We start from the raw sequence: 26949 nt of genomic DNA, 5'->3' as shown, positions 1-26949 counted from the left end.
GGAAAACTATGGAGGATCAAAACTGCACAAATCGAAAATAATTAAATAAATGACCTGGTGGGCTTAATTTTCACTTTAAGTCTCAGTTGCTTAAAAAAGTCTCTAAAAATATATCACTCACATGTTTTATTATATAGGCCTACATATTACAAAAATGTGTTAATTGTCATTTCCAATCCTTGTCAAAAAATCCTAAAGGATTCCAATAAGAAAATTGTACAGGATTCTAATTAGAATTTCTATCATATTTTGGAACCATTACTATAAGATTCCTATAGGTCTAATAGACATAATATCATAATTTCTAGGAAGGTGTACAAAGGATTTGGTTCTTATTCTGTTCATTTTCTTTGCAGTATCTTGTTTACTGAGACAATGTACACTGTAAAAAATAAACTCATGGCATTACAGATGTTGATATTTTATTGAAAATAATAAAGTTTGAAGTCACCGTTATGAAGGTAAGCGTGTGCTTTAGTTGGGCTCTTGATTCTTGACGTTTTGACCCAATTATTACGCACAGTATGCAGTTAGGTTATTTTAAGTTTTTATCTTTATCCTCTGAAATGTGTCACTTCTGTTTTCAGTGGCATTGCATAGGTTGTAATTTTTACATTGAAGCAAAACTTGTTGGTAAACAAATAAAATACTATAGAGTTTGAAGTGTTTTTGCAGAGAATTTATTTTCTACAAGTCCACAGGGCCAGATGTGCCCATTAGTGAAAACACACATTGATTTCTGCATTTATTTATTTCCATACAGAATATGGGCATGGGTTCCAAAGCTGAAGATTCAGTAAGATAATCTTGCACTTTACTGTCATAAAGTAACGTAAATAATTGAAAAGAGTGGCTTTACACAGAAAAAGTCACACAGCACAGGTATTTTTTAAAATGTGTTTCTTAGAAACTGTTCTTAGAAAATGGTTCACATTGCCAAATTTACCACTGGACAATTCTAAAAGAATTTATTTTATTAAGCAAAGTCATTAAATTACATTTGAGAAATGTAATTTTTTTGTTTTGTTTTTTATACAGCATTCTGATATTTTCTGTGTTGTAGTGCTTATTAACATTTTTTAATGTTTGAACTTATTAAATCTCATGTCCATTTATTGTTAAACATAATGGCACCAAACCATGCAAAACGCACAACATTCTTAACAACTTCCAGCTTGAAAAATGGATTGCAAAACTATTTTAATTCAAAACTCAAAAAATAAATTGCCATCAGTGTTTAAATGGAAACATATTAAAGTATTTTTAAAATATATTTGCAGGAACATATATTTTCAACAATCTGTGTTAAACATTATAACACAGATTGTTTTACATTTGTTCTAAAGATCTATGCTGCAATTACAACAGTTTTTACTGTAACAACAGTACATAATAACAGTATGTAACTTAAAAGATTAAAATATTATATTAAAAAGAACATATGACAAAAAAAAACCTTCATCCTCTGAAAGTCAGTCCTTCACACTCGTCATTTCTTCATTCACGGAGTTCACTTCACCTGTTTGTTTGTTTTTTACATTTAGTGATACAATATTTAGTGTAATCAGTGCTCAAAGTGGTCAGGTATGCACTTCTACATTTTAAGCATACCAGCACTTCTCACGTTTTTTCCCCCCCCACTTCGAGCTATGAGTGTAATTATATAATTATATTGTGACCTGAATCTCCTCAGATTCCAGGTTAATCTGGTTATGATCCTCCACAGTGCTTGGGACTACATATTTGGGACAGATGAACTCAACGGGTTTCCACTGCGGTCTTCGTCCACTTCCTCTTTGTCGGAAAGGGGCAAACCGCAACCATTTCTTCACTACATCAGCAAACTGGTGGTGTGTGGCCTCCTTTCCTACGGGTGTCCTCTTCAAGGCACCTGCAGAGAACAGAGTTGAAACATTACTTCACATGAAGATCTAAAAATTTTGTACTTTAAAGTGAAGCATCTGCACTGAAACAATTTTAAAGATTGCTTACGAAATAAAACACCCTGCAGTCTGGTGTTTCTGAAGCTCCGTTTCTGTCCTCTGCCAACCCAGTTGAGCTCTGAGCCCACGCTGAATGAGAGAACAGCATGCATAAGACGCCGGACCGCATCATCCACCGTGGCTCCGCCCATCCTTGAGAGGTGTGACACCTATGGAAAAATCAAAATATTAAGTAATACTCAGTACAGGTGAAGGAGGGAAGAGTGTTGCTAGAAAATGTTTGATTGAGGTTTACAAAGTAACCCATTATTACATGTGCTGTAGAAAGAGTAGATTTACAGTATTTATTATTTACCATTCTCCTCTGAGTTTCAGTATCCTCTAAATGCTGCTCTGTTTCATCAAGCTGTTCCATAGTTCTTAGTGGCAGATCTATGTCAAGTGGCTCGTCCTCCTCTTCACACATTTGTCCATAAATCCTGGCCTGCAGGTCTTTCAGAACTTCCCACTGCCTCTGTTGCTCCTCCTTGATCTCAATAAGAAGGGATATGATTTTCCTATGGGCCGCTGTCTCTGGAGCTGTAAAAAGCTAGATTTAGTGAAGACTTACAAAAGGTTAAAATTCAGCATTGATATCAACTGTGTCAAGCTGCTTCAGTTGAGTTCCATTTGTGTGCAGCTGTCTACATGTCTACTTGCTGTGAAGTGGTTGCTAAGGTGTTCTGGGATGTTTCTACAGTAGGCTGATTCTATATAGACAGTACAGTTTAACAGGAATCTTATGTTTCTTTTCGGATTTGTACATACACCTGACAGTACTCTAATAGTATGTAGATAAAAAGATATAGGGACTTGAACTTGTCCATTGATGGAAATTGATTGGATGGTTGGTTTGTTGTCGTTTACTGTAAGGTGCAACATTCGGGTTCCGGAAGTAAAAACTCCATTCAACTTCTCCATAGGAAAAAGGATTTTAAACTTAAAGACAGCCTTAGTGTGTCCACTTACTAATATATATATACAGGTGCTGGTCATATAATTAGAATATCATGAAAAGTTCATTTTTTTATTGTAAATTATTTTAAAAAATGAAACTTTCATATATTCTAGATTCCCTACATGTAAAGTAAAACATTTCAAAAGTTTTTTTTTTTTTAAATTTGTTGATTAGAGCGTACAGCTAATGAAAGTCCAAAATCCAGTATCTCAAAATATTAGAATATTTACATTTGAGTTTCATTAAATGACCATCCCTACAGTATAAATTCCGGGTATCTCTTGTTCTTTGAAACCACACTAATGGGGAAGACTGCTGACTTGGCAATGGTCCAGGAGACAATCATTGACACCCTCCACAAAGAGAGTAAGTCACAGAAGGTCATTACTGAATGGGGTGGCTGTTTACAGAGTGAAATATCAAAGCATATTAAATGCAAAGTTGACTGGAAGGAAGAAATTGGGTAGGCAAAGGTGCACAAGCAACAGGGATGACTGCAAGCTTGAGAATACTGACAAGTAAAGCCGATTCAAATACTTGGGAGAGCTTCACAATGAGTAGAATGAAGCCGGAGTCAGCGCATCAAGAGTCACCACACTCAGACATCTTCAGGAAAAGGACTACCAAGCCACTTCTGAAACAGAAACAACGTCAGAAGCATCTTACCTGGGCTAAGGAGAAAAAGAACTGGACAGTGAACAGTGGTCGAAAGTCCTCTTTTCAGATAAAAGTAAATTTTGCATTTCATGTTGAAATCAGGGTCCCAGAGTCTGAAGGAAGACTGGAGAGGCACAGAATCCAAGCTGCTTGAAGTCTAGTGTGAAGTTTCTGAAGTCAGTAATGATTTGGGGGGGGGCGTGACATCTGCTGGTGTTGGTCCATTGTGTTTTATCAAGTGCAAAGTCAATGCAGCCATCTTCCAGGAGATTTTGGAGCACTTTATGCTTCCATCTGCTGACAAGCTTTATGGAGATGCTGATTTCCTTTTCCAGCAGGACTTTAGCACCTGCCCACAGTGCAAAAACCACTTCCAAGTGGTTTGCTGACCATGATATTACTGTGCTTTATTGGCCAGCCAACATGCCTGACCTGAATCTATGGGATATTTTCAAGAGAAAGATGAGAAACAGTTGACCCAACAATATACAGATGATCTGAAGGCTCAATAGTGCCTCAGCAGTGCCACAGGCTGATCACTTCCATGCCACACTTCACTGATGCTGTAATTTGTGCTAGGAGCAAGTCATTTGCTGTAATATGTGCTGCCGACCAAGTATTGAGTGCACAAATGAACATACTTTAAGGAACTTGAACTTTTCTGTTTTGCAAATCCATTTTTTGATTGATCTTAGGAAATATTCTAATATTTTGAGATACTGGATTTTGGACTTTCATGAGCTGTACGCTCTAATCATCAAAATTAAAAAAAAAAACTTTTGAAATGTTTTACTTTACATGTGGGGAATCTAGAATATATGAAAGTTTCATTTTTAAAAATAATTTACAATAAAAAAAATGAACTTTTTCATGATATTCTAATTATATGACCAGCACCTGTATATATATATATATATATATATATATATATGGCTTGACATTAACACCCTCCAAGTGGATTTCAGCAGTGGCGTGTTACACAGCCAATCCTACTAGACTCCTTGGTGTATTGAATTTTTTATACAGTATATACATTTTTCAATTGTAGTCAGTTCAGTAAGTTGAGACTCGATGCCAGTTCCGTTTTTCCGTAATTTGAATAGGGAAGGCGTAGGACGTACAGTGTAAGCTTTTTGAAGAATACGGAAGCCGGTCTGGCAAAAGCTAGATATTTTACTTCATAACTTGTTACATATGGATTTTTTTTTTTTTTTTACACGAATGCATGGATGGAGACACTTTCTTCAGCTCATACTCGTTTGGTAACGCATACTGCCATTATAAAGCTTGGATGCGTCAGGATATTTATTAATATTTCTACGATTGTGTTCATCAGAAAGAAGAAAGTCATATACATCTAGGATGACTTGAGGGTGAGTAAAGCTTGGGGTAATTTTCATTTGAAAGTGAACTAATCCTTTAAGTGAATGTAAACAGTTGAGAAAGAAAACACATGTGTAACAGTATATCCTTGCGTCGGGTCTTAAAGTGACAGCAACCTAATATACCTGCTGCCAAATTATGAGATAATATTAAAAATATCTATATGGCAGTTTTTCCCCATGGTATCAAGGTCAAAATTGTGGCCTGTGAAAATGCTGAGCGGCTAGTAAATTTGGAAAACCACTAGCCAAAGTGGCTGGTGAGCAAAAAAAAGTTAATGTCAAGCTCTGTATTATCACTAAAGCCAAAGGTAAAGGCACACAGTTGTACCTTTGTATTTTTGTCAGACTTTCAAATTATTTTTTGATTCAAATCAAAGTTTGTAATGTTATAATTCACCTCGTAGCTGGTTGGCTTGGTTCATGGCTTATAATATCGAAGAAACGCATATGGAAGAAATATTTTCGGAATCAACACCGTAGGTTGTCCCGCCCTCGCGCCCGTATACGGTTCATCAGAAAAGAGAAGAGATGTTGTTGCAAGAGAAAAGGAAAGTTACTTTCATTAAAATTTAGGGGGGCACAAGAATAAAAATAATGATGTGTACGGTTAAATAATTTATAACAAATACTGCAATATTCCATAAAAAATGAAAATTGTCAGTTTTGATTTCATGGTGACTTAAGTTAATATATATATATATATATATATATATATATATTTAGAGTAGAGTTGGGGTTTAAAAGCATATATGTATGTATATTCTTATAATATATATATATATATATATATATATATATATTAGTTAATGCATAACTTGCATATATATATATATAAAAAAAAAAACCTTAGTCTCAATACAAAAGACATTTTGACAAGACAAAGTTCCGTAACGATTTAAGAAAAGGGATGTAAAGTGGTCATTTTCACTGCCTACAGTACCTGAAGATGAAGATGCATCCTCGTGCATCAACTTTTCTGCCACTCCTGCAGGATTGTAGGACTGTAAGTCCGCGCTGAAATTCACCTCAGCCCGCCCCGGGATGTCTTCTGCGCTCCTTTTCAAGTCTCCGGGTAGAGGGTTTATATCCTCCTCAGGCACCGCTAAGCGTCTCTGTGCCATTTCTGCCATGTGTTTACTCACTAAAGCCTCCGCCCGGTGGTTTATGGCCCAGTTCGAGCGACCGACACTGTTTGGTTCCATTTCAATGGGTATATTTATTAACTTACAAATAGCACTTTATGCAAAATTTAATCCCTTAACATACTACTCCTGAGAAACTCTGCGATATATGCGAGAAATACGCGGAAATGGTTATCAAACTGTTCCCAGCCAGAGCACGTATCACGTTACGCAAACGTCACAGCAACGTTGGCAGAACGTTGGGAATTTTGAAAGAACTACAATTCCCACAAGCATAGCGTGACGTCACCCGGCGCGCAGTTAAATTTACCTAAATCTCGTTTCTGACAGAAATGTATCTCCTAAAAGTCTTTCAAAATGACTAACCATAAAATGTTTCTACTTTTATTCATTAATTCGATTTCATTTTCTTTCATTTCTACCTGATTATTTGTAAATTTTAGTTTTATTGTTAAATATGGATATACGAGGGCAATAATAGACAAAAAAGACGTTTTCATGCCAATGTATATTCATGTACAAATCAAAGAAGTGTAATATCTATTTTGTTTGAGATGCGTCTCGACTTATGAGGGCCAAACGTGTAAAAACATCATCGACAAATATAGTAAACCATGCAATCACAGACTTCTGATGACATTTTAAGTGCTTCTCACTAAAGGCCCCATAAATAATGTTTTGCTCTACATCTACTAATAACAACAGGTTTGTGTGAGGGTTAGGGGCACGGTTGATGTTTTGGAAATGCATTTATTAGATGCCCTTATACAGTGAAAGCAACATGCCTGCCTTTATGGCTGAAATAACAATTAGCGAACAATAGTGTTTACCTCAGCAAAGATAATTTTAATTATGCTCAAGTAGCAAAAATGTACTCTGATATACAACTGAAACACCTGAACAAAATAGTTTAGTACATAAAGCCAACCACCATTCTTTTTTATGATTCCTGAAATGCAGAAGACATCAGTTACTCTGAATGAAATATCTATGCTTTCATTGGAGAATCAAAACCCCAGCAGTTTTCCATTGGAAAAAAAAGAAAACAAAGAAAACATGCAATAATCTAAGAGGTCTAATTCCACTGCTGTCCATCCAGTGCTCAACAATGTAATAGTAATGAACATAAATAATTCCTTATATTAAAATATCCCATGCGATTTAGCAAACCAAGGGCGTTTAATCAAACCCTCAACACAACAACAACAAAAATAAAATAAACAAATAAAGGACCCAAACATTGTACAGTATCTATGAAAATATAGTCAACAGATATACAGGCAAAGACAAAAAATATGAAGACATTTTCTTGTATGTATAATTATGTACATCAGCAATGAATCACCCTGTAAAAGTCACATTTTTTTATTAAAATATGCCTGAATCCATGAAGAAATATCAGCAGACAAGAAAAGGAAATATGAGTGAAACTTGTCTAATTGTGGGCTAATTGGTTGTGCATGCCCTCATTATTATTATTATTATATTTGTGCGTACAAACGAACAGCAGCACTTTGATTTTCAGAAGTGATGATAACCAAATAGCATCGACCAGTACACAATAATCATTGAATCTGTAGATTGCTATGGCTGGTATTGCAACCATAAACATAGGCATTAATGTCCCACAACCTGTACGCAGCAGTGCTCATAGATTTTGAAGCATTACAGTTGCAGTGATAGTTAATTTACTTGCATCTCAAAGCCTCTTTTTACTATTCTTGATATTGAGCATATAGAGTGCAGAAAATCTGTCAAACCTTACTAAAAAGTAAGTAGCATATATATGACTCTAAGAATGTGATGTGTCATGTTTAGGATTTACAAGAAAAAACACGAACACAGTAATTAATCTAAACATTATTGCATTTGATGAACAAAACTTTTCATTAAACCCTGCCTTCCCGACATCTTCCTTATAATACCCTGCTTTACGAAGAAGAAAATAGTGAACTAACAATCCTCAGCATCCAAACACAGCTCGTACACTCTACTTGGATTACACCTAGCTTATATTTACCAGGAATATCACATTGCGTAAACCCTAGACCTGCAGTTGCATTTTTTGGAAAATAAACCAGGCCTGAATGCCTATTATGTGTAATACAGAAAATGAAATGTTCATATTTGCTAATCTGCCAACCTAGGGAAAAAGTATCCTTTTTTTTTTTTTTTTACATAATTGATAAAAGAATGACCTACAAAGTGTGACCTTTGATTTTAAACATGCTAAAAGTACTTTGACAGTAAGCTGACAAATTTGTTTTTTGAGCTAAAGAATTCACTTGAAGCACATCCTACAGACTTTTAACAGCAGAAAACATTTCTAAACATTTTGCGTTACAAAATACAAAGTTGCGTTTGTGATAAAAAATACTTCGCCACAATACTCTTCCAGATATGTTTCTAAGTCATCTAAATTCTATTCTTGAAATATGACAATTACACACCCAGTATCAACCAGTGCATAAAACACAAAATTTCCCTGCAATGTGCCTTCAGACTAGAAAACCTGCATGAAATTTCTAACTAGACTAAAAGATTCCATAGAATCGCTACTTTGTCAGCTCGCTAAAAACCTCTGTTAGGAGAAAAAGTCCACGCATCCATTGTGTCACAGTTAAAAGTTTACATCTGTGATACATTGTGGCAGTGTCTTTTTACAATCCCCATAAACAGAGGCATACAAAACAAAGTATTCAAACCGTCCTTCTAAAAGAAGGCCAAGAAATGAGTCCTGGACACATCAGCATAAAGAACGTCTGAAAAATCCATATTTTTAACTGCATCCTTGGAAATGAATTCTGATCCTTGTTCTACTGAGAGGATTTCTTGAAAAATTCCTTGATAAACTCTAAGATTAGAGCGACATGCTAAGAGATAAATGACTTGACCTCTTCTAGAGCAAATTTTATTGATTTACATCTATGGTTTGACTTTGAAACAGTCTTATCAACGTTATACGTTAGCTTCATTTTACCAGGACATGTTCCTGCTAATCAGCTTCTTAGGTTTGTGGCTCACTCACTCCATTCACTCTAAACAGGGAATGGGCCGATCTTAAATGTCAAAACAGTTAAGTATAAAATATACGTATATATATATATATATATTTTCCCTTACTTGCCTGCCAAAGTTTTGAGTGTTCAAAAAATCTCTACAATTACCTCTGATGTCACGATACACCAATATCAAATAGTAGAAACTGTTAAACCATCAAGTCAAAGGTGCATCTAAAAGGGTGCATAATATTCAGAGATGAAGGAGAAGGAATCCAGTAGAAAAGGCTGACACACAAGCTTTGAAGGACAAAACGGCGTAGCCTGGCTGAAACTCCAGAACGGCCTCTTCTTTGGGACAGCTGTGGGTTGGTTTCTTTTCAGTACGTCATAGGAAAGCAATGTGCATAAATAGTTCTCAATAAATTAATAAATAAACCTTCCTCTGTTTTCATTATATACAGAGTGTTAGAGACAAAAGAATGTTCATAATCACATCTATAGAAATCCCATATATCACACAAGAATATCGTCTCACTAAACATAAATATGTTGGTTGTAGCGTTCCAACATGCGTCTCCACACAGGTGCAAACAAATGCCCGCTGTCTCTAAAAAAAAGCGATCTCAAACCTTTCCCTTTTATTACCTTCTCTGCACGGTAAACATATTCTCATTGGAAAAATGTAGACACTGATGACCCTGGCATCCGGATCAATCTGTCATATGAAGGTTGAAAGTGACTTGGTAATGCCCAAATTAAAAAGAGGACTGTTCACAAGTATTTACTGGAGGTCACCAGTACCTATCAGCAAAAAAAGAACCCTCATAAATCTATAGTTTTACCGAGTCCAGTCTCTTTTTCCATCACTTAGCAGCTAATAAAATAAATGCCATCATAAAATACATTTAGATCATATTCTTTAAATATGCAAAATATTTTGAAAAAAACAAAGTATTCACATCAAACCAGGCAGTAGTCATCTCTTACTACATTCCTGTCCTGTCGGAACAGTCTATATATCAGTCAACAGGACCAATCCTTACACAACCGCTCCTTCATCCTCTTACTCCTCTTGTAACACCACAGACCCAGAGACTCTATCAGTATTGCACCCATTGGAAAGAAAAAGAGAGGATCGATAGAGGATCAGCTAGATCAATAAATAAATATTCCTTCAGAACAAGAGCCGGTCTGCCTCTGATCAAGGACATGTGCCATTGTCCTCACAAGGTCAAAGAGGGAGGGCCAGGAAAAGGAACGATTCTCATTCCTCGCGGCAGGTGGGAAGATTGACGAAGGTGAATATGTTGAACTCGATGAGGATGGAGAAACACAGGAAGACAGCGTACATCAGCAAACAAACAAAACCCAAACGCCTGTCCAGTTTCCAGTTGTTCAAATGTACACCGAGAACCTGGGAGGGAAAGAAAGGGTAGATTGTGAAAGATGGATTCGAAGGATATTTGTTTAAATAAGTGTTTTTAATTGCTCTCACATACCGTGAGAAACACAGATGCCAGAAGCAGCCCAACCGAGAAGATCAGGCCTTTACTATTCAGGTGAATCTGAGAAGAGATGCATAAAAAGTATGTTAGAACTTGCACTTATAAAATGTTGGCAAATGGTTTCAAACAAAGCCCTATGTTTATTCTACCGCGACTCAAAATGTGTTTTCAATTTAGACCAGAGGTAGACAAACATGTACACAGATCCAAAATTGGCTCATTTTTTTTGTCTAAATTTCTACTTTCAACTTGCAATTGTTTTCCAGTTGTCTGCTTCCTCTCACGTGACTAACGCAAATATTTACTGATATTGGATATTTAATTATTTATGCTCGTTTCCTCTATTTTCATGTTTAGTTTACATTTGCCATCATGTAACCTTAATTTAAAGTTAGTCTTTAAAAAAACAAAAAAAGACTCAATATCCAATATCCATTTTTCATATTGTACATTATAATGTGGAGATGCCTAAAATCACTTGGAGCATTTAAAATAATTGATTGTCAGGATTTATTTATTTATTTTTTTTAGCATTTATTTAGACAAAAATAGTAGAATTTTACTACTTCCGGAGCCCCGCACATGACATGCAAGAAAAAAAATTTAATTGTGCGCATGACTTACTAATTCATTCCCTCGATTTACTAAAACGTGCGCACAATTTACTATTTCGTTCCCTCGATTTACTAAATAGTGCACACGATTTATGAATCGGGGGAACGAAATAGTAAATTGTGCGCATGTTTGAGTAAATCGAGGGAACAAATTAATAAATCGTGCGCATGATTTAGACTACTATTTTTTCCTGCATGTCATGTCCGGGGCTCCATACCTATTAGCCATTTATTGATTATTGGCTATAATAACATAAAAATTATCGGTCTTGGTGCATCACTAATGTTTTCACAATTTCCAGGTTAGGTAATAACTAATCAAACAATACTGATTTTTCATGTGGTCTGTCAATGCTCTTTAAGCATTTACCAAATTAATCATTAAACAATAATGACGATTACAACATTTTCCACTTACCGTGGAACCATAGTCGATTGCCAAAGTCTGGAGGGTCCAGGGCAGACCAAGCCCTATCAGGATATCAAACACATTACTACCAATGGAGTTGGACACGGCCATGTCACCCATTCCTGAAAAAAAGATTGAGAGACAGTTTAAAGGCTGAACATATTAAGACTATAATCTACAATCAATTTCATCTCTACTCCAGTCAAGTGGAAATTCACTGCTGACAAGTTTTAATAAGGTCTATGCAGTATAAACACTTTTTTTTTTTTTTTAATTTGGTGCTACATGACTATACAAAACAGAGAAAAGGGCTGTGGTGTTCCCTTTGCCAAAATGCACTTTTGATTTTGACACCTTTGTTGATCTGGGGTGCGTTTCCCAAAAGCATCGTTAGCCAACTACGGTCGCAAGTTCCATTGAACTGTGTTGTTAATGACAGAACTTGCAACCATTTTAAATAAGCACTTTGAACAAAAGTCTGTCAGCTTTGTATTGTTATAATGTCGGTAGTATATGTAAATGAACAATATGTCCCCATTTATTTGTTAGCAAAAAAACTGTAACAATACGATGCTGGCTGAAAGTTAGCAAACTTATTCTTTAACAATCTCATCCTGACAAAGCAATATAAGAAATAATAATTTGTTCCTACCTTGCCGTGCCACAATTAGACTGGCCAAACAGTCAGGAACGCTGGTGCCAGCGGCCAAGAAAGTGATGCCCATAATGACATCAGGGATGCCCATGGTGTAACCGATCACTGTGACCTGCCACAAAAGTGTCAACAGGTCACTAAACGATTCTAAAAAAGAAGTTTAAGAATTTATAAAGTGAATATTTCTGTGGGAAGCCTTACCATCCACACCATGATGTAAGAGAAGAAAGCGATCCAGAGGGTGGAGGAGATGAATGAGACCATATACCAGCGCTCCCAACGAGGCGTAGCACAGTTGGGCACGGTGCAGAACAGCAGCAGACTCAGTGGCCAGGCCAGCAGCCACTTTAACTTATTAAAGCCCCCACCTGCACAAGATCAGGACATCATCTGAGTCATTAGTCTTACAGTACACTTCCTGTCATGGACACTTTATGGACAGCCATTTCTAGGGGTTGAACCTAAAACCTAGAACCTTACAAAAATTATTTTCTTAATTAGTATTTTCATCAATCGTCACTAATAAATGTACCGGGGCAGCGGTATGGTACGAAGGGTCCTTCGTTGTCATCTTCCTCCTCTTCCTCCTCATCGTTCTCATTGTTTTCATTGTCTTCATTCTCGTTTTCGGTGTCAGTGCCAGCTTCAGCTCCTCCCCTGTCATCGTCATGGTGACCTCCCTTACGCCCATTCAGGCTTCGGTCCGGTCCTGCCAGCCCATTCTCCACCCCGCGCTTTCCTGGGATTTTTACGGTCACCTCTGAGTCCCCGTTACTGAACCGACTGTTAATTAGACGCTGCCTCTGCAAACACACACACATATTAGTCTAGAGTAAATTAATAGAACAGCTGCAATGAATAACCCCTTAAGGTAAATGCTTTATTTTTCACAATTGTGTGAGATTTAATTAAATCTCACAATGTGACTATTTCCTATTTTAAAGGGTTAGTTCACCCAAAAATGTTGGTCTCCTAAATCAAGTCGTTATTTTGTTTTTTTGGCGCACAAAAAGTATTCAATTCAATTCAAGTGTGCTTTATTGGCATGACAAAAACTATACATTTGTATTGCCAAAGCAATTGCAGCTGGGCTAAAAAAAAGTATTCTTGTCGCTTCATAACATTAAGGTTGAACCACTGTAGTTACGTGAACTGTTTTAATTATGTCTTTAGTAGCTTTCTGGGCATCTAAAAGTGTTAATTATCTTGCTGGCAATGCAGGCCTCACTGAGCCATCGGATTTGATCAAAAATAACTTATTTTGTGTTCTGAAGATGAATGAAGGTTTTACAGGTGTGGAACGACATGAGGGTGAATAATTAATGTCAGAATTTTTATTTTTGGGTGAACTAACCCTTTAATACACTTCTAGGTATGGGGTATGTAGGTATGTATCTATTTGAAATAACTGTACTTGTGAAAGTGTGCAGATGTGTGTGTGTGTTCGTGTGACTGACCTCTGTAATGAGCATTCTGGAGGCCATCGTGAGGCGTGTGCGAGGGGAAAAGTGGCTGGTTATCATGATTCTCATTCCAGCCTCAGAGAAGGACAGCTGATGAGGGTATGCAGACAAGAGTTCGTCCACCATCAGCACTGATGGCTTCCTGTGGAAATTTGCTAAGAACAACAATGCAGAAATTTAGATAGCACACCAAGCAGTTGTACACATGATTCATATAAAACAGGCCTGCATGCATTACCTTTCTTAAGCAGCACGACAGTGGCGTCGCACCCATCGTCGATGTCTGTGTTACTGGCTGTGCCGTTACCCAGGTTTGCTGAGTTCTTTTTCCGTCGTTCGATGTAATGAACCACCCGCGAGTTAAATCTGATTAACACGAAGAAAGGAGAGTTAATAAAATCAGCAGTGATGTGATTTACTGATGTAGAGTAGATATCTATGTAATAATGAAACATTTCCATGGCAATAGAATAAAGGAGAACTTACTTCATTAATATAATGTAAAATAGGTACAGGATTATTAGGGTGAGCGATTCATACCTGAAAAGAAATAAATTAGCGTAAATGACTGAATATATAACAGAATATGAAACAAATGTAATATGAAAAATGAAGAGAGTGTAACAGCAGCATTTATCTTACCATGTCACCTTCTCATCATAGATGAACTTGAAATAGAAAAAAAAAGAACAGAGCAAAAGTAAAATTAAACAGACAAATATTGCCATGCCAAATTCCTTCAAACATTTCAGAAATGTTGCATATTACCACTAGAGGGCAGGATGATCTTACTGTAATATGGGTCCTAAGGATCTAATGCATAAAATAGCATTTCTGTGATGCTTTATTTAATTTTTGCTTAATCCAACTCAATCTTTGAATATATATAATATAATGTAATATAATATAATATAATATAATATAATATAATATAATATAAATTATTAACAATTATTTTCTCAGCATAAGTAAACATTTTCAAAATGTATAAAATTTATATACAGGTACATTTTATATATAAATATAATATATTTTGTGTATGTATTTTTCAAATGTATTTATATGTATTTGTTTAATTATTTATTTTAATTATTATAAATTATTAGCATAATTGTAGTGAAAATTCGACAATAACTGTGTTTATTTTCAGGTTTAAATTTTGATTTCTATATTTTCAACATGGTCTTAGACATTTGGACACCACTGAATGTGTATGACATATACATGAATACAAACTAATTAAAAAAAAAACATGGATATCATACAAATATACAACCATTTACTGTAAGAGACATATCACCCCTTCCCCAAAAAGTCCATGTTTCAATTGTAACAGTATAAACTTTTACAATACAGTCTGTTCTTTCAGTGTATCCAATTTTTAATAAGGTGCTCTGAGTAGCATCTCTGTTACTTTTTGTCCTGTGTACTATTAATCGGTGTTTGTTGTTCCTCTGCACTGGGAACACATGCAGAGAGTGTGGGCAAATAAGAGTCCTGTGCTGCCGGCCACGGGCCCCACGGGAGAGCCACTTGCTTCTCCTCTCCTGCTGCGCGAGGAGGCCCATAGGCATCATGGGAGCATGAAAAGCCACTTAGAGTTCTACTCACCACGATCAGAGTGGTCACTGAGATGGTGTAGTACACAGAGTCTCTCATTAACGTCCAACACGAGAGCCGTACTGCCTGCATCGATGGGAGAGAGGACGGATGAGAGAGAGAAAAGTAATGAAGAGACAGTTAACACACACACACAGAGACACAGACACACACACTCCCTCAAGGGGAAGGGTTCAATGGAGTGGAGCAAGTGTCAAAGCAGTATGATTCTTATATTACATTACAATGACAAGTAAATATTTAAATGATTTACTTCCACCATCCATCTTGAACAAGTGTTTTTGTTGTGGTGACAGAAATCATAAAAAACCTAGAGCAGGTGGTTCATATTACAGGACACTGATTATACATGGGACACACACAGAAGTATCATTATTTTGAAATTAACTTCCAAAAATAATTTTGTATTTTTGGTACTGATATTACATGATGATAATTGTACAGTATATTATAGAGTTTAGTTTGAAAAGTCTCTTTTCCACACAATAAAATTGAATGTTTTTTTTTTTTTTCCATTCATGGACTCATGCAAACCCTGGTATTAAAGGATTTTAAAATGTGCTTGTCATGCCTTTACATCTTACATAATGTGTAATCTGTGACTATTTCCAGATTTTTTTGAAAAGTTGGGTGGTCTTGGTTTACAAACTTTAGAATTAAAGTGCGTGAATCGGAAGTAAGTGAAGGAAATGAATGAAGTAGGAGCCATATATGGACATGACATCCTGTACCGAATCCAGCTGATTGAACCATGTGAAGTAATCCATATTGAATGTGCCATGTTTTGTAGGGTGATCCTTCCATAAAAAGCATTGATCTACGTCAGAGCACCGAAAGTAATGCGCCATCACTCACGCCAGCACAGCTTAACTTACACCACAGGTGACACTCTTTGCTTTGTGTTTCCGTGGCAACCAGAAGCTCCATTGTTGCAGATGTGTTTTTCCCCCCCTTGACTCTGATGGACTCCATGCGTAAATGTGCAAGTGTCTTATGGCCTTGTGCCATTGTTGGGAATGATTTACTGACATCACTAACACAGGATGCTAATTTTGTTTTAAAAAAAAGTGCTTATATTCTATATAAGCAATATCGTTATTTATAATATAGTAAATGTTCAAAATAAAGTTATTTACTTAAATAAAGTTAATTATTATTAATGTTTATTTCATTTTATTATGGAAAAAAAGGATAAAAAGAAAAACAATTGTGTATATGCACATTTGTGCGACACTAGACTTTTCTGAGGAATATCAGACTACCCAGAATGCCTCTATTCCACTGCCAGATGGTGACTGGAGAAAGACTGGGAGAGGAAAAAACTATTAAGCAGTTTCCCATGCTTGTGCAAAGAAAGATATAACCTCATATCCTCTTTTCTTTAACATAGTAAGGGTCTCAGGAGGTTAAACCGAAGCAGCGTGAATGACTGAATGAAGTGGAAAGCAAAGAGGACAGGATGGAAAATAAAAAAAAAAGCAACTCCACAGCTAACATGGCTGACCTCATCAGCTACTCTCAGTGACCCCTGAGAATAGTCTGCTCACTTCTCACTGTCAGTCTGCACTAAGTAATGGCTTTTTTTTAGGGCAGAGGTTTAGAGGGGGGATGCACAGGTCACCTCATTCATCTCTAAGTCGCCCTCTCACAGATGCTGAGAATTCATAATGCTTGCTCAGTACATTTGTGTCGTTCTAAAGGAAAACAATGTCTCACTGGCAATGCGTAGACACTATTAAATAAAGATGTAAACAGGGTTGGGGAAGCTACAGTACCTTGAATATAACTATAACGTTATATAATACAATCTTCCAATTTGGGTTTAAACTATAAATTTACACTAAAGAAACCTAATTTATATAATTGATTAAAAAACATAGCGATGAACGCTAGCATTTTACAAAATAGTTTGCTACAAGTGAAAAGACGCAGGGCTGAAACCAAATTGAATCAGTGAATTGTTAGAACTAGTTCTTAATCAATTCACTAATATAACTTGGGTTTCCCTAAGCTACATTTGAGAAATAAATAACACAGTTTTTCATTTTAATTAGTTTTAAACATCACCAAAAACAACTTTTGGGTGTGTGTTGTTAATGTATAAAGTAATGAGCACCTGTGCAGTAAAGATCCCACACACTCCGATGATGCAGAGGATATTGAAGACAGCAGAGCCTACGATTGTGCCCACTCCCACATCTCCTTTGGTGATAAATACACCTGCACAGAGAAGACAGGGTGGCTTACAAAGGGTCTATGTTCAAATGTGAGAGGTACTTTTTTCCAAAGGCAGGCTGTGTTCGGATAAGCCAGACGTTTACCTATGACTGAGGTGAAGAGTTCAGGAGCTGAACTTCCTGCTGCCATGAACGTGGCTCCTGCTACATCCTCACTGAGTTGGAAGCGCTACAACAGGTTCACACACAGACAGAAAGAGAGACATGAAAGATGATAAGAGTAAATTGGACCAAACAGAATGGAAAAATACTGACTGATCTGAAACAAGTTTCTTGAACACGCCTCCCATCTGCCATTGGTCAGAATATAGAAATATTTAACTAATAATAATATATTTATAACATTAAACATATATTAAAAATATAATTTAAAAAATACAAGAATTTAAAATAGCTTAAACAAGAAATTGAATTAACATGTTTTGAATATATTTAAAATAGCTTTAAAATGGCTTAGAAATTTTGGGACAGGAGAAAATATTTTAAATAAATAATTACACTTTTGCTTTGAAAGTTTAAATCGGTTGTAGAACACTAGCTAAGACATGAATAAATGTCTTACCTCACAGATCTTCTCCAGAGAGGGCACAAAGTAATCATCACACACCAGTGCCAGTGCGTAAAACATATACATGGCCTTTAGAGAGAGAGAATGAATACAAAATTACTGAGTTTCCACTTCAAGCTCATATCTTCCTTTTGAAAGTCCAGGACCTAAATTATGGTCTGTTCCTCAATCAGCTATGATATTCAGCTATCACTGATTAAATGATGGTGCTTTTTTGTGATTTTCAAGCTTGACAGACCCAGTGTTCGTTCACTTTCATCATAACAGTAGTTCTAATCCAGGGGTCTGGGGCCCACTAGGAGGCCTCAGCAAACTTCCAAAGGGGCTCACAATAAGGCAAAACAAGCATTGTTTTTATTAGACCTTATTAGACCTAGAAAAATCATGTAAATGAATACAATTATGAAACTGTCCATTTTTATAATGAATATAAATGTTCCTGGTTATGACAAAATGTAAAACATTTTATGGGGCCGAAATTTTGAATACAAAATGTTTTTAAAAATTCGAAAGTCATGGGGGCTTTGATTATTGTTGTGGACAATGGAGGCCTCGTAGTCGAAATGATTGAGAACCACTGCATTACACAGAAAAGAGCAGTCTGGATTTTCTATTCAAAACTTCACCATTAGTGTGTCTACAGAAGAAAGAAAGTCATATGCATTTGGAAAGACAGGTGAGAAAATCATAATAGTGTAGAAATTGTTTAGAAATAACACCTTAAATCAGATTGCTACATCTGATGAAGCCTCTGTAAGTTACATAAGAAGGTAAAAAAAATCAGAATCTAGAAGCCACTGAAGGGAGTGCATGAAATTTGTGCAAAGCGAAATTCTTCCGTGCGGGCACATTTGAGTACATGAGTGTCAACGCCATTAAACTCTGTTATTCTCAGAGCAATCTGCCCTCCAGTGGGACGGCCGTCTACTAGGACTATCCAGACCTTTTCTTAGAAAGTGTCCCGATGACAGAAAGGCACTGATGGAAGCTTGTGCCCTTTACAGAGTGAGGGGGTTCAAAGTTTATTTGTCTCTTACTCATTAGGGATGAAATTGATGTTTTTTTTCTACAGTCTAACATGTTTTGCATAAAAAAAGCTGTGTGCGGTGGATTAGTTTCTCCAACATCTGCTGTGGTCAGATGGGTGTGAATCGCAGATGCCATGGTCCCTCTACATGCAACACACATTTGCATGCATAGTTGCGTACGTATGCATGTACCGACAAACATACTAAAAACATGGACATTCCTATAGCTCAAGTTGTAAAGCATGACACCAGCAATGACAAGGTCATGGATTTGACTCCCAGGGAAGGCAAAAACATATAGAAATGTATACTGTATACCTTAGACTTAAGTTAAATGTAAGTCTCTTTGGATAGAAACGTTTGCCAAATGCATAAATGTAAAAAAAAAAAAATATATATATAAAAAAATCTCTACAATTGCTAGTTATTATGACATAAACAAAAACAAAACTTCTAAATAAATAAATATAATTATGTAATTTTTGGATGTTAAATTAACTCATACATACACATGGATGCAAGCACACACTGTCCTGTCAAAGCAAGCTCCCATCCACCCCTGGGATCTGTTTGCCAACTGTTTCCCGCCAAGACTTTGCCAATCAGTGCATCTAATTCATCCGTCACGCTGCCATGCTCGCACTGTGTGCCCATTACGTAATCTCTGCCCCCTCCACTCTCATTCCCTCCCCTTCCATTTATTCTTGACCTTCTGACAAGGCAGAGCTGGGCTACCGAAGCCCCTAAAGATAAATAAAACATGTAAACAGCTGGAGGGAGTCTTAGAGGGTTTTTGCTGCAGCTTTTACCATCCACTCACTCTCTGCTTACATGGGCAACTATCTAAACAACGCACAACAATGGCAGTGTCAAACCAACCCTGCAGGGGATTTCAGTGGGAACACACAGTACTGCATCAGTACCTGCTTCACATGGCATGTTTCACTTAAAAGTGCGCTCAGACATGGCCTACGGGGGCAGAAAGGCCTGATGCATGATGAACAGTCTCTCTGTGATGGCTTACGATGATGGTGGCGGAACAAAACTCAATTTATTTTATTAAAACCAACTGCAGTGGATTTATTTAGAGAGCATTAATTTAATATTTCACATTCCAGGTTCAGTATAGCTCACTTGTTGCATGATGTCAGTTGCCACAAAACAATTTTGACTAATTTCTCAGTTCCTTAAAAAACAACAAAAAATAAAACATTTCAGCTACATTACAGCTATTTTCATTTCTAAGCGACAGAATAATTGCTTCAGGAATATGAAAAAATATATATATGTGTGTGTTTATTTAGTCGTAGAGTAGAGCTGGTAGAGTTTTTCAATGAAACACACTTCAATGAAAAACTATTCTATTGAGTCATGACTCAAAACAGCCACCCAGCTTACACTGCTTCCAACTTCTAGTGTTATTCCAATTGGCTCCTTTTCTAAACCTCCAGAGAACACTCAAAACAATCCATAAAAGAACAGAAACTATAGGAAATACTGTTGGCAGAGGGAACTCTATTGTGTATTATTGTAAACAAACAATTGTGTCATCAGGCATAGACTGCCAGACTATAAAACTCAATCTCACTCTCTATATGCACTCTGTAGTAAACAGTATTTCAGGTAATAACTAAAGCACATGCCAACTCAAATAAAACTCTTCAAATGTGTCCAGGCTTCATCAAGTTCTAGATCATATATAAAGTGCATCTGAACATGACAAATGATTTGATTTGAGTTGAGTTGATTTGTTGCACTTGTTAATCAAGCTCTCACAACAACAAGCTGTACAAACCCTTCTCTGCTTGAAGACCTCTATTTGAGTGAGGTAATATAACCTTCACAAATTCACATTTTCAATTCACTCATGTGTACCACTTGTAAAATCCTTTACAGCCATTGTAACAAATAATAGAGGTAAGGTCAGAGATTGCCCTGAGCCCCCGACTCTTGAATGGTACACACAGTCTTCAAGTGTTCATTTAATTTTATAGATTTCAGCTAGAAAAAGGCATTCAAACTACTGCATCAAATGCTGAAAAGAAAAAGCAGATGGTAGAGATACTTACACACAGAACATGTAATGCTACGGCCCCCTCCATTCGCTCCTGGTTGGTAAAGATATCATCAGGGAACTCATGTATACCTGCCAAAAACACACAAACACACATTCAGCTACATGAATAGTCCACGTATAAAACACAGAGCAATGCACACGTGTCTCAGAGAGTCTTCCCTCTCATTATACACCATGTAATTTAGAATATGGATCACTCCAGAGGAAAAATAGTAAATGCTTTCAATCACAGACTAATTATACACATTGTAAGTTCATTTCATTAAATTAGAATGTGCTGCCATATACTTTTGACTCTATTAAAGGGATAGATCATCCAAAAATGAAAATTGTATCTATTTCAAACTCTTATGACTCTCTGTTTAATTGTGCAACACAAAAGAAGATACATTTTACAGAAATGTCTGAGCTTCTCTCTTCCATCCAATGAAAGTGATTAGGGACCAAAGCTGTCAAGCTCCAAAAATGACAATATATATATATATATAGAGAGAGAGAGAGAGAGAGAGAGAGAGATTGGATATATATATAGAGAGAGAGAGAGAGAGTCTTCTGAAGCCATGTGATTTGATTATATAATTTGCAAGCAACAGACTAAATATCTTTCCTGGAAAAGCTGTGATCATAATCACTTTCATTGTATGGAAAAGAGCTAATCTCCTTTTGTATCCAATTAAAAAACATAGGTTTCAAAACACATAAGGGTGAGTAAATGATGATGTAGTTTAAAATTTTGGGTGAATTATCTCTTTAAGAGTCAAAAAATGCATTCATTTTTCATCAGCAGAACCCACACAGCGAAACATTTTTACTCTGAACAACAAAATGACTATCAGACGTCATTCGCTCAGTGTCAGAGAGAATTGACAACTATATGACTGTGGCATTGGTGTGATTTTCAGGAGCTTTTCTTGCGGTTCTGACAGCATTACTGCTGCTCCCAGTCCATCGCTGCTCTGTTAACAAGCTATTCACTGACACAGCGTGTCACCCGGCCGGTTCCATTGATAAGCCTGCAGCCTGCCGACAGAATCGGGTCAGTGAGAGTGGCCACTTATTTGCCTGGATTCAGTTTTACACGCTCTAAGATGGTAGGAGTGACAAAGTCAGCCGTGAGCTCTCTAAAGTGTTGCAATTGTGCTCGTTCCTACATAGCCCGTTGCCATGACGTCAGCATCCAAGATACTATAGCCCTGATTGAAAAGCGTTGAGACCCCAGAGACCGGCTTTGTTCCATTCGCGGAAAAGCCTGATCTCTTTATGCAAACTTGAAACCTGATTTATTTCAGTGCTGACAGACAAATAGCTCAGAATATGAGTAATGTTGAATGTTTGTCACTTTTCATGACTGACTGAAAGACAGACAGTATTTAAAGAAACTAAAATAAATTGCTAGTCAGATCCCCCCAAATATTGTCATATATATAATATTTTTAAACATTTTTTCAAGTTATTTCATTTTTAATTTCCATTTATGGTTGCTTCTTCATTAGGGGCACGTTTGGCCCGGAGGACTTTTATAAAAATCTCTAAAAACAATTTTCAAATATTAATTTTCATGTGTTCATATTTCACATAATTGTAATATTTCAATGAAGTGTCAAAATTACAGATTTGAAATTATGCAAAGTCAGAGTACTGTGATATTTACCTTACATTTTTCTTTATTTTCAACACACAACACATCTCATATTTTGGTGATCTGGTACACTGACGTTTTATAAACCTTTACTAGTGGCAAAAAAGTTGGCCATTATAGAAATTATTTTTTTGATTGAAAGTCTGAGTCTGGTGCAAGAGTGAAAAATATGTATGCAAAAGGGATTTAAAAAGTAGCAATAAAGAAAGCAGGCAAAAAGTTTCCTTCATATTAAAATCCATCTCTTTTGTAAATACCGTATTTATTGTGATTTCCGCTTTACACAGATGTAATGTTACTCTCTTGTGCCGGCACAAAGTTTACAAACTACAAGCCAGTTCTCAGTTTCATATAAAGATCAACATAACTGTATTTGTATAACACGGCAGTCATTACAGGAATATCTGCAAGGGTGTTTGTGCGTGTCCATGGCTGCGCATTGTGCAGTGACATTCTCTCCTAGATCACCGGGGAGGTTGAATGCGTCAGCAGGCTTCACACTGCCCCCAATGCCCTAAACACCACAGAGGTGAACTCAAACAACCCAAAAGAACTCACAAAACAATGCTTTACTGCCCACTAGCATAAAAAGAGCATGCCACCTGGTTCTTCTGTATGTATAGTACATTTAATGGCACAAATCCTTCATAATTACACTGACAGTCCCTGAAATTGTGTGTGAAAAGAAGGACTGACCCTCACCCTTTGACCTCTGAGTCTCATGTCAGTCTCCTATTGCTCGTTTTACCCACAAAAACAGTGCTTTACTTGAGACAAAAGACTTCTTGATGACAAACAGATGAATAAAAAGCTGGACCGTGAGCGAGCTGCCTATTTTTATCCCAAGAACAACAGATCTGCTCTGGTGCTCATGGTTCACATGGGTTTCATTGTTGGTGTGGCCTTCATTAGAGAGTCACAGCCTCTCGGTTCTGGTCCCATCACAGAGCGTTCCCTGGCACAAGAGATTCTGATTAATCTAATTTCAATTACAGCGCCAATGAATAAAGCAGCAATAAACAATAGCCAGTTAGCATGAGTGGATCAATTAAAGAACACACGACAACAGCAACAGAAAGATGAACTTGGCAATGTTGAAAGGGTCTACAGAAAGGTCCCTTCTGCAATTACGGAGAAGGCAAACAAACAGAAATGAATTCAAAATCTTTTTATTGTACACTGGCAACAGAGTTAAAACAAATGGATCGGTTCCTCTCCCAGAGCGACTGCTAGGAAGAATTAGACAAGAACATTCCAAGCTAGTGAGAAAAGACTAAAATCACCCGGAAACTTAGGATAGAGAAGGACAGGGATGATTCTCAGCAGGATTAGGACCTTGCACAACCTTCTCCTTCAGAGTACCAGGAGACTAATGGCCAGCAGGAAGGACATGAAGACTGTCCACATACATTAACCGCTGTCAGCACCGACCCCCTGCTCCTCCTCTGAGAACTGCTCAACTCCACATGAGGACATGAGACAGTTGTATGCATCCAAGTTCCCTTCAGTGCATTTTGTGAGCTTTGTGCTGTTTAAATAAGTCTTCTTCAAAGGCTAATCATCTGAATATGTAATGCTTCAGCTTCAAAGTAGGCTAAGTTAAAATGCTGCTCTAGCAGAGAGAGAGTATACAAGGGTAGGAAGACAAAAAGGTACAAGGTAACATCCTCTAAGATGTCTTCAGGTTGGATGGAATGAATGGAAAGAACAGAAATGCTGATGCGATTGAAGTTGAAAGTAATAAATTAAATTAATAAAACAAATGTTAGTTTTTAATTAATATTATATATAGTTTTAGGCCCAGTACGATTTTTTATAAATAAATTAATACTTTTATTCAGCAAGGATGTATAAAATTGATCAAAAGTGACAGTAAATATATGAATAAATATTCTATTTCACATAAATGCAGTATACTTTCTATTCAAAGAATACAGAAAAAATAATATAATAATAATAATGTTAACAAACTGTTGATAATAATAAGGAAGGATCATGTGACACTGAAGACTGGAGTAATGGCTGCTGAAAAGTCAGCTTTACCATCACAGGAATAAATTAAATTTTAAAATATATTAAAATAGAAAACAGTTGTTTTAATAATATTTCACAATAATACTGTATTTTCTGAACAAATAAATGCAGCCTTGAGCATAAGACACTTCTTTCAAAATTATTACAAAAATCTTTTTCCAAACTAGGCCTATATAGGCATATATGCATATAGTATATCTAAAGCCGACTCAAATATGTTTTAAATCATCATTAGACATGACTTTTGAGGCCTGGAAGCCAGATTGAAACCAGTTTTATTAGGAGACAAAACACTGCCTGTTTATGCCTGGCTCACACTACAGGAGTTTTAGGCCGATTTATGCCCGATTTTCCCCTCCCGAGAATCGGAGAAAAAATCTTTTCGAGGACCTCGATTGACTCCGATGTTCGGCGCAGATTATCTGGTAATGTGAGGCATTCACAGATCGAATCTTGCACCTCCCAATCTGCTCTCACACAAATCGGGGCCGCCCCGATCATATCAAACACGTTTGATATTTAGGAATTTAAATCGGGAAGATTACGTCAGTTCTTTAACAACAGCCAATGAGAGAAGTGAATGAGAGCGAATTTGAAATTGCGACCGCAAAACCAGCTGCTGTATGGGTCCGTTGGACAGTGGAGATGGCGAAAGTTGCGTTGAAGTGTTGCAACAACACAACTCCTTGAATAACGCGTCTTCAAAAACATGACACAACCGTACAGACAAAGAGAAAAGCTGAGGAGAAATCACTATGGTTTTGAACATACCGGATGAGTGTAGAAAGCTGCTAGCAAATGTAAACATACCAGTTTATGTCAGTGACGAATATGTTTACATCCACTTCCCAATGAATTCACGTGAGGTGCTCTACTGGGTATGATAATCTTAATAATATCCTGTAGTGTGAGCTCTGCTTTAGTTTTTGAGTGACTGGACGGTGAAACAGCAGCCTGCGGTTTTCTCTACACAGACACAGTCATGGAGTAGCTGTCAGTCAGACACAGAGAGTTAGACATAACAGCTTAACTGAGAGTCAGACCTCTGTAATTCCAATCAACAGGAAGGCAGCATCTGTTGTCAATTAAATCTAATTGATGAAATTAAAGTGCTTCCGTTGTCAAGACAAACAGTAACTAGAGAATTTCTTCCTCCTAAAGGAGCCGAAGTTTGGGAAAGTGAATATGTTGTTATTCTAGCTTGTACACACTTACTGTACAGATGCAATTATATAGTAAATTCAAGTAAACTGATGTTCAAAGAGGCAACATCTTCCAGAATAATCACCATATACGCACATTTAATACTACATGAAAATTTAAACACATAAACACAGCATTTACTGTATAACTACTATAGATGGACAGACAAACAGGGACAGACATCCACTGTGGCCTGGGTAAGCCAAATTGGAAGAAAAGCTGGAGTAAATCTTGAGTAAGGCAAGTCCTCACAGATATTTTCATTAATAGGAACTTGTCTGGGTTGATTGAGGAGATATAGGCATAATAATTGTAGAGAAAAGGTAGAAAATCTATAGAAATTACAGCTTAACTTCCTAAAAGAAAAACATAGCACTGTGGAGACATTGTTTTGCTCTTCATTATTTATGTTTGATGATTACTACAGAAACCCCTCTAGGGATTCCATATGCTGTCTCTGTCATTATAATGCTTGTGTGGTTTAAAACAAATTTCCTAAGGGAGCTCTAAAGATATCGCACTTTCCATCATCAAAGACACAAGTCAAACAACTGATTCACTTAGCGACCGAGCTAGACTTTGATAACAAGTAGAGCGTAATGACATATAAAGCACTTGCGGCTTCTTACACAATGAGAACCTAAACTGAGGACCAACTTCCATTAAAGTTAAAATATTTACTAAATAAAAAATAATAATAATAAAATAAAATTCTCAATGACAGGCTCTTTTAAAAAGTAATAACTACCTACTGTTATATTTGTTTCTTTC

General features: G+C 36.6%; 1 protein-coding gene and 1 long non-coding RNA gene across 2 annotated transcripts in view; both read right to left on the bottom strand.

Moving 5' to 3' along the window:
• Window positions 1–664: 664 nt before the first annotated feature.
• LOC127525461 (uncharacterized) lies at window positions 665–6341 on the bottom strand. Its single transcript, XR_007933346.1, has 4 exons — window positions 5923–6341; window positions 2299–2522; window positions 1993–2152; window positions 665–1891 (listed from the first exon to the last, which is right to left on the bottom strand). It is a non-coding gene; the product is annotated as an uncharacterized LOC127525461 (long non-coding RNA).
• Window positions 6342–6854: 513 nt separating this feature from the next.
• slc24a3 (solute carrier family 24 member 3) overlaps window positions 6855–26949 on the bottom strand; it is a 75087-nt gene continuing 54992 nt past the window's right edge. Inside the window, exons 3-17 of the mRNA XM_051917418.1 lie at window positions 21295–21371; window positions 18192–18266; window positions 17714–17798; window positions 17509–17612; window positions 15384–15458; window positions 14415–14440; window positions 14259–14312; window positions 14011–14138; window positions 13767–13927; window positions 12842–13112; window positions 12511–12677; window positions 12307–12421; window positions 11664–11776; window positions 10626–10691; window positions 6855–10540 (exon numbers count right to left, since the gene is read on the bottom strand). Of these exons, the coding sequence (XP_051773378.1) occupies window positions 10391–10540; window positions 10626–10691; window positions 11664–11776; window positions 12307–12421; window positions 12511–12677; window positions 12842–13112; window positions 13767–13927; window positions 14011–14138; window positions 14259–14312; window positions 14415–14440; window positions 15384–15458; window positions 17509–17612; window positions 17714–17798; window positions 18192–18266; window positions 21295–21371 (1667 nt within the window). The 3' untranslated portion in view covers window positions 6855–10390. The remainder of the gene's footprint in view (window positions 10541–10625; window positions 10692–11663; window positions 11777–12306; window positions 12422–12510; window positions 12678–12841; window positions 13113–13766; window positions 13928–14010; window positions 14139–14258; window positions 14313–14414; window positions 14441–15383; window positions 15459–17508; window positions 17613–17713; window positions 17799–18191; window positions 18267–21294; window positions 21372–26949) is intronic.

Source organism: Ctenopharyngodon idella, chromosome 13 (assembly GCF_019924925.1).
Source record: "Ctenopharyngodon idella isolate HZGC_01 chromosome 13, HZGC01, whole genome shotgun sequence".
Taxonomy (NCBI): Eukaryota; Metazoa; Chordata; class Actinopteri; order Cypriniformes; family Xenocyprididae; genus Ctenopharyngodon; species Ctenopharyngodon idella.
This window is presented reverse-complemented; position numbering and strand designations above follow the sequence as displayed.